The 9,060-nt window shown below is 42.6% G+C and overlaps 1 protein-coding gene across 1 annotated transcript in view; it reads right to left on the minus strand.

The window, feature by feature from the left end:
- Positions 1–6,849, minus strand: part of CLRN2 (clarin 2) — a 12,223-nt gene extending 5,374 nt beyond the window's left edge. Inside the window, exon 1 of the mRNA XM_023206707.1 lies at positions 6,495–6,849. Within this exon, the coding sequence (XP_023062475.1) occupies positions 6,495–6,747 (253 nt within the window). The 5' untranslated portion in view covers positions 6,748–6,849. The remainder of the gene's footprint in view (positions 1–6,494) is intronic.
- Positions 6,850–9,060: the final 2,211 nt, after the last annotated feature.

A 9,060-nucleotide genomic window follows, 5' to 3' on the forward strand; every position in this document is an offset into this window, starting at 1 on the left:
CAGGAGAATGGCGTAAACCCGGGAGGCGGAGCTTGCAGTGAGCTGAGATCCGGCCACTGCACTCCAGCCCGGGCGACAGAGCGAGACTCTGTCTCAAAAAAAAAAAAAAAAAAAAAAACGGCCAAGTGGCCATTTACTGACTAGGGGGTCACACACATCCTCTCAGTTCCTTGAAAACCCATACCTTTTTATCTTTGAGATCTGCCTCAGCCAATCAGGGCTCAGCTGTAATGACCAATCAGGGCTCAGCTGTATCAGCTAATCAGGGTTCAGCTGTATCGACCAATCAGAACTAAGTGAATTTGAATCCTTTATTTACATAAATAGACCTGATTGGAAACCTGGGTGGGAACTTTTGCTGTAAAACCTGAGCCTTCCCTTTCTTCTCTGGAATGCACCTTCCTTTTACACCAGAGGCTGTGTTTCCCTGGTTTGCAAACTGTTAACTGGAATAAAGTCTTTCCTCAAAACTCCTTTTCTGAGAACTGTTGTTCACAACTGTGTGTTTTAACAGTGTCAAGTCATGATCTTTAGTAGTTATAAATGAAGAATTGAACATTATGAAAGCTACAGAACTTCTGAGCATACTCATTCCTCTGCAATTGCTCCAAGGTTCCTGCTGAATACCCACCCTGATGGAACTAGTTCCTTTGCTGGTTCACCTGCCTCTCTCAGTCACTGAAGGTTGGCGTCTCCCAATCCTGAGAAGTAGAGTTTTTATTTTTTCCATTAGGTGTCCTTTCCACTTACACGTTTTCAGGCACTCCACGTTTACACTGTAAGTTCTGATGTTTCTTTCCAGTTCTGAATTTCCATTTATTTTTATCTCCCTATGGTTATCTCATCGGCATTGGAAACTTTACCCTGGAAGATGAGCTCCTTTCCAGTGAGTTTGTCTTTGTAAAGCATCTTTCTTCCCTGTGCCTCTATCCCATCTTAATGTCCCTTAGATTTTTTTTTTTTCTCTTTTCAAACCCTCAGCCCCTTTTTGCTTCAGACACAGTAGCTTGTGCCTGATTTTTATTTATTTTTATTTTTGAGACAGAATCTCATTCTGTTGCCCAGGCTGGAGTGCAGTGGCACCATCTCAGCTTGGTGCAACCTCCTCCTCTCTGATTCAAGCAATTCTCGTGCCTCAGCCTTTCCAATAGCTGGGATTACAGGCACCCACCACCATGCCTGGCTAATTTTTGCATTTTCAGTAGGCAGGGTTTCACCATGTTGGCCAGGCTGGTCTCGAACTCCTGGCCTCAAGTGATCTGCCCGCGTTGGCCTCCCAAAGTGCTGGGATTACAGGCATGAGCCACCAGACCCGGCCGTTTGTGCCTGATTTTTAAATTGTTTCATTATCCCCTTTCTTGACCAGGCAATCCTTAGGACACATGACTAACATAGTAATGCTTACCCAAACTCTCAAAATAGAAAACAGTCACCTATGTGAATGGCAAAGATCAAAATGTTTGCTAACACACCGTGTTGACAATGGTGTAAGGAAGAGGCACTCTCGAGTCTCGTAGAAATATTAATTCATGTAACCTTGTTAGAGGGCAATTTGGCAACATCTACTAAAGCAAATTCACTTCTAGGACTTTATTTTCCAGAAGCATTCTTACATGTGCTCAAAGCGTGGATCAAATATTGGATATTCATTACAATAGCGAAAGATTGGAGAAAAAACAGTGTGTGAATAGATTGATTTAATAAATTAAGGTATCCATAATGTCCATAATGTACACAATTCATCTTTTAAAAAGAATCATATCCACATAATGATTGATCCCCTATCCAGATTTGATTTAAAAAAACTGAGTAATAACCATAATAGGATGATGGGGGAGAGGGAATTTGGGGCATATGGAGTGATGTGGAGAGGGTAGTAAAGAGTGCCCAGTCCTCGGTCTTCATAGTAGGAAGTGTATTAACTATATTTTAAAAATGCTTAGTGGCAAAGGGCAAATCTCACTCAACCCCCACATTGTTGTGCCATAACTCAGGGCTGAGACCTCACGGTTAATTGAGATTTTATTATTTTTTAATATATGTCATTATTTAGAAATTCGAGGCTGGGGTGGTGGCTCATGCCTGTAATCCCAGCACTTCTGGGGGCCGAGATGAGGGGATTACTTGAGGCCAGGGGTTGGAGATAAGTCTGGGCAACATAGCAAGATTCTGTCTCTAACTTAAATTATTTTAAAAAAAGAAGAAAAAAATAGAAATTCGCATCATGTCTCAGGAGTGTTAATGCACCAGTTCTTTCTACTTTCTTTCTGAGGGGTGACTCTGCCTTAGCCTGACACCCAGTGCTGCCCTAGGAAAGCTGTTGTTCACTTGCCTTTCATATTTGAAACCCAGACTCCAAGAGTTTTAGGTGTCTCCCACTAGGAATTACATTTAGGTTTCCCGCTTGAAATTCATGACCCTACACACTATTCATGGTGATAAATGACAACACATGATTCATGGTGGTAAATGACAACAGCCACCTATATGGGGTGCAGACTATGTGCCAGTGGCTTTATACATATTCTTTGTTTTGTTGCTCATGGACACCCTCACACTTACAAATGAGGAAACTGAGGCTCAGAGAAGTGAAATAGCTTAGCCTCGCTCCCACAGCAAGAAAGTGTCAGCTGAACTACTCTATTACAGGGCTAGAGCAGAAAAATCAGAAAGCACAGAAAATTAGAGGTTTAAAATTCTAAATATAGAGTCTTGAATTCTGGAGGTCTTACTTTGAATTTGAATAGATATAGTTGTTTCCTACGCATTAGAGGTAACTCACTTGAATACCAGAATTGATTAATCATTCTGTCAGCATCTAAGACTATTAGATAATTTGTTTGCTCCGAATCCCAGAGAGGTCTGGCAGCCCATTTTGCCCCAGCAGGGCAAATAAGAAAAGCAGGATATCTGAAGTCAAACCCAGGTCCTGGCCACTAGTGGAATACCTGTGGGGTAGGAAGTAGAGAGGAACCACAGAACTAAAAGCTGCAAAGCAATCTATTACATTAGGTGCTTTTAAAGAAATTATTTTATGTATTGATTTCTCTGATCTCTAATTTCCTCATCAGTAAAATGGGCATAATAAAATCTCTTCTCTAGCATAGTAAAAATGGAAGGAAATGAACTATAACGCAGTGGCTTCAGATACTGTGTTCTGCGCCTAGTACATATTTACCTGCCTCTCCTTTATCAGATGGTCAATTTTTCTTCTTTCTTTCTTTCTTTTTTTTTTTTTTTTGAGATGGATTTTCACTCTTTTCACCCAGGCTGGAGTGCAATGGCACAATCTTGGCTCACTGCAACCTCCACCTCCTGGGTTCAAGTGATTCTCCTGCCTCAGCCTCCTGAGTAGCTGGGATTACAGGCACCTGCCACCACCCCTGGCTAATTTTTGTATTTTTAGTAGAGATGTGGTTTCACTATGTCAGCCAGGCTGGTCTCAAACTCCTAACTTCAGGTGGTCCAGCTGCCTTGGCCTCCCAAAGTGCTGGGATTACAGGAGTGAGTCACTGTACCTGGCCAGGTGGTAAACTTTTCTAGGGCAGGTATTTGTTTGTTTTGTTCATCCCTGTTTTCCTAAGAGTCTGGTCTGTAAATACTCCACAGTACAATTGAATGTGTGGACAATGCTAAAGTAATGTTTGTCTCTTTCTTTCTCTAGCCACCCAAACAGCCATGTTGACTTGTTTTTATTTCATAGGGCCTGGGTATTAAAAAAGGGCCTTAATCTTTGTGATGAATAGGTCTTTGGTTTTCTCCATGATTGGTGTGGGAATTGATTCCCCTGTGTGATTTTTTGGGGAGACCTCTGTGATGGGACAAGTGGCTGTTTGTGAACGAGACCTAGTAAAACCTCCCCACCCCACAGTTTACAAAGCACTTTCACTTTTGTCCCCATCTACACTGGTCTGCAACTTCAGGGAATTTTTTTTTTTCCTACAGATGGATAGTGAATGGCAGAAAGAGACTCCAGGAGAAACAGACTCCAGGTTGTCGGAGGCTCTGATATACCCCGTAGCTGCCTCGAGGTTACATTGTGCTAGAATTAAAAGCTGTAAATCTAAAGAAGACTAGACTGGCACTAGAGAACCTTATAATATCAGTGTCCCCGAGCTGTATCGGGGTAAAGCTGGCCAAGCACAGGAGGAACCTGGCCCAAGGCTCCTTGTGAATGCTTTGAAAGAGAATCACATCCAAGGTACTCTGAACGGATGTTTACAGACCCTCCTCTGAGACCACCCCAGGGCAGCAGGAAACAAAACCTTCTCAAATATTCTCCTACTCGGGGACAAGAATAAAATGTCCTTTATGCTTCTCACAGGGTTCTGATGCTTTCCAGACCAGAACATGTTAGACGAACCGAAAATGTTTCCCATGGATGTCCTAAGAAGGAAGGAGGAGGAAGGCAAGAAGTACTTACTGAATTCCTCCAAGGCTCAAACAAAATACGTATTTGTTTGCAGCTTCCCACTCAAAGCAGTTTACATTTCTGTGAGTTGGGAATGGCAGGTGTCTAGTCATTAGGTTAATGCTGGCAAGTGACTGCTGTTTAATCTTCTCACCCTATTCAAGTTTCAACAATTGTCCTGTTGGGGTTCAGAATCCAATATCCCCAAAATATGAAGCTTTGTGAAGAAGCCTCAAGGTCTCTCTGGCCTCCCCTCTCCCTCCTGTCTCTCCATTCTTTGTCTGCCTAAAGCACAGGATGAGGTAGTTCTCTGACGTTCCCTTACCTGCCTACGTCCAGACCCACCGAAGAAAAAGACCTCTGGTCCCTTTCTTGAGTGTTCATTAATTGTACCCATATCACAGGAAGAAAGACTGAAGTCTGTTAACACAGCTGGACAGACTTTTGTCACAAGCCAATGTCTGCCCTGTGGGCCCGACAGACTTTGTCCCAGCTCATTGTATGTTCTGCAAGCCCATTGAATTTCCCTAAAAATAATTTACTAGTCCCTTAAAATCATCCACACTTCCCCATCTCCCTTTCCCCTAAGATGAAGAGGATATAACCATCCGTACCCCACTGAGATAGCGGACAATCACTCTGTGATTTTCTCCTATGCATGCTAACAAATGTGTATGCCATTTTCCCTATTAATCTGCCTGTTGTCAGTAGATTGTTTAAGAGAAGCTTCAGAGCGCAAAAGGGAAGTTTTCCCTTGGCCCCTACAGTCCTGATGACATCCTTTATAGCAATGGCATCTAGTTCAGAATCGAGTAGTCCCTGTAGTTGTCATGGTTAGCTTTTAGCATTTCTTCTTTTTATTTCTTTATGGGTGTGTATTTTCAAGTTTTATGTTATAATTTTGATGGAGCTATTTTTTCAATATCCAGGGTTTAATCTAATTGCTAGGTAAATATCAATATGCCCAGAGATATTGTTCTTGCATATACATAACAAATATAAATTTTTTGTGTATTTAAATGATGACAATTTGTGTTATATTTGCCAACGGTTCCAGCTTTTTGTCCTTATAAATTTAATATGACATTTACCTTGGCCAGATATCTATAAACTACTACAATTCTGAAATATAGAAATCAAGGAATGAATACAATTCTGTATCACCTTGCATTGGCATGGTATTGATTAATTAGGGTTTTGTGTGGACACTTTTCACCAGCGATCTCATCGATTCAAAAGGCTTGCAGAATATTGCCTGTTTTGTTCTTTCCTTCCCAGAAGCCCATTCCTAAGCCTAGCTTGGATTCCTGTTTGTGCAGACTGCTCTGCTTACATCCTGGGCAGCTCTGATGCCACACTGAACATCAGCCAAAGTCCATGCCCGCTCACGTTCACACAGAGCAGGCAAGTGCCTTGCTTGTGGTCTCCCCGCCAGGAAACTTTCCAGTAGGGCTTCCAGCCGGGATAGTCTGATTCCAGAACCCAAGCACAGTGCCCCTTTGCATTTTCTCAGACTATGAAGTTTTTACAAAAGTAGACATGGAAGTGGTCAGCGTGCTTCCCAAAGGTTCAGTTCTGCAGGCAGCCTCCACCCACTTGTTTTGGTCACGTGGCATTGGTCTGGAGGCCGGCTCTACTGTTTCCTGGCTGGGTGACCTCAGGTAAGTTATGTAACCTCTCCAAGCCTCAGTGTACTCTTCTGGAAAATGGGAACATTAACAATTCCTTCTATATAAGTTTGTTCTAAGTCTTTAAGGAGACAAGTGGTGTGAGGTGCTTAGTAGAATGTCTGACACATGTAAACCTCCCATGTTTCAATAGTCATTATTAATAGAGGTAAACTGCAAAAATGCACAAATCCTTATTTCTATCTAATGTTTCTATACACCTCTACAGAAAAAGAAAAGAAGGAAGGAAGGAAAGATCTTTTTGATGTGGGTCCAGAACCCTTGGCTCACTGTGGACTTTGACATTATGCCTGAGATTGAGGCAGCAGCCAAATTCCACAATGAGACAAAAGCACTCTCACACAGTAACAAAAATAAGTGCCTAGAAATAGCTTTCACGCCCCCAATATACTTACTTGTGAATTGGGACTGGCGGCTCCCAAGCCCACACTGCCGCACCTTACACCCTCGGAAGAGCCCGTAGTAAATGTCTCCAATGAATTTGACCAGCTCTCTGTCTGTGGCGTTGACCAGATCCACTCCAGTCTGACAAAGGATTTTCCCACTCAGCCAGTGGGGCACTACCAGGGCAACGATGATCAGGATGAAGGAGGAGAAGCTGAGTAAAGACGCCAGCCCATACCACGCCTTTTTGAACCATCCAGGCATGCTAGTGGGTGCAGGTCATCCCCAAGGTCTCCGAGCAGCAGCGAGGGTCGTTGACATCTTTCAGATACTCGGCAATGCTCTGCTCCAAGGTCAGCTCTTCCAAATCCTCCTTCAGCGCAAGCTTGCACAGTCCGTGTTTACTATAACCACATCCGGAAGCCTCTACAGAGACAATCTTCACCTGACTATGTAGCGGAGTGTGTTACTGAAGGAAGTAACCTTATATCTCCTTCTAGACTAATGTTTCAGCAGAGGGTTTAATTGTTCCTCTTTCAAGTATTTAAATAGCCCTGGTGTGGACCTCATAATGATAAAGGAGTTAGTAATAAGCAAAACCAAGTAGCTCTGATGATAAAGAGATGCAAACCAATCTCAAAAAATGCATATGGTAGAAGGAGAACAAAAATGGAATGATTAGCACTTGAATATCGCCAACAATGCGCAGTGTCAAATGTCGATCTCTCTGATGCGTGGGTGTCCTGGCATTTCTTTCTCTGAAATGTCACTGCTGTCAGAATCTTTAGGACTGTTATTAATACCATCAAATGACCCTGGTTCTTGGGGCTTTAATACTGAAATATGTAAATAGGGTCTTATGAATTTCTCACTATGTGAATCTGCTGGGGGTAAATTGTGACTAGAATTAATTGGTGGCTGTTGGGACAGCCTGGAATCCAACACTTAACATTCCTCTCCCCTGCCCCTCCTTCTGCGTTATCTGAAATGGGACAGAAAAGTGTTTTTCTAGTGTATTAGCAAATAGTAGCCACACTGCTGGAGTATTGATCTCTTCTAATAGTGGAAGATCTAGGTTTTCCTTTTAATCTGTAGACACTAGGAATGAAATATTCTTTCCTCTCTATCTTATACTGTGGATTTTGACATTTTGACTTTTACCTTATTCCCGAATATCAACTTAACATCATGTGAGACTGGCAACAGCCACTCTATCCATATCTCTGGGGAGCAAAGTTGGGCAGAAGTGGAGCAGTACAATTTTTTAGTTGGTCACAGAAGCCTGAAGGGGGGTTCAGGAAGTTGCACTGTTAACCAATAGGGGTCCCAGGAATCTCACTTGGAGAGTGTCAAGGAAGCAGAGGGACATATTAATGGAAATGTCAGTTTCCTTCCTCATAATTGGGGCTCACTTCAGTGGCCTCTCCACAATGAAAATAAAGATGAGAATTTCTGAGCCTGGGCAATATAGTGAGACCGTATCTCTACAAAAAATTAAAAAATATTAGTTGGGCCTGATGGCGTGTATCTGTAGTCCCAGCTATGGGAGGCTGAGGCTGGAGGATTGCTTGGGCCCGGGAGCTCAAGGCTGTAGTGAGCTATGATCATGCCACTCTGAGTAACAGAGCGAGATCCTGTCTCTCTATCTCTCTATAGAAAGATGAGTGGCACTTTACCATGTACAAAATGCTTTGACCGTATGCTTGCTCACCTCTGATGCTTCAGCAACCCTTAATGGTAAACAGGAGATGTACGATTTCAGCCACTTCTCTCACGGAAAACTGGATGTCGGTGCTGGGGCTGAAATTCAGGTCTTTGAATTACAACAGCTCATCTTCATCCCAGTGACTTTGAAACAGCAAATGTTTTTCTGGTAAAAAATACAGAATACATATAAAAGGCTCAGAAGACTGCTTGACCCATTAATAAGTGATCAATAATGTTAGTTCACATTCTTATTTTAACATTAAGCATGCTTTGACAAGACATCCGTAAATATCGAGTCATATTTCTGCCATCAGTGATGGACCTGTGTTAACTTTTGGTGTTTTGAGGGTTAAGCAATTGTTTTCAGAAAAACTCTAAGGGAAATACTTGATTCCCAACAAGCCTTTGCCTTGCTGAACAAAGGTGCGGTTAAGTGGAACTCTAGCCATTGAAGATCTGGATTCAAATTCCCACTCTTCTGGACAAGTGTCTGAGACTCTCATGCCTCAGCTTTCTCATCTGCATAGGATTATCGTGTGGAGTAAAATGAAATAGCACAGGCAGATCACTTAGCACAGTGCCTTGGATATAACAGGCACTAAATCGATGGTGCTCTCCTCTTCACCCAGCCTCCTAGCAGTTTTATTTCTGATAATGAAGCTTCTGACAACAAAATGTGCTGCTGGCTGCATCCTCTTCTCTAGTGACATATTTCTGTGTGCTTTACCTGGCACAAGTTTACTGAACAAACATCTGTGTCTGCTGTGTACAAGGCTCTGTGTGTGGGAAGCGGCACAAAGATGTATATAATACAGGGTTCTGCTATCAAGAAGGTTATGAGAGTGTTAGAGCTCTGGTTCTCTATCAGTG

The sequence above is a fragment of the Piliocolobus tephrosceles genome, chromosome 3 (genome assembly GCF_002776525.5).
Source record: "Piliocolobus tephrosceles isolate RC106 chromosome 3, ASM277652v3, whole genome shotgun sequence".
Taxonomy (NCBI): domain Eukaryota; kingdom Metazoa; phylum Chordata; class Mammalia; order Primates; family Cercopithecidae; genus Piliocolobus; species Piliocolobus tephrosceles.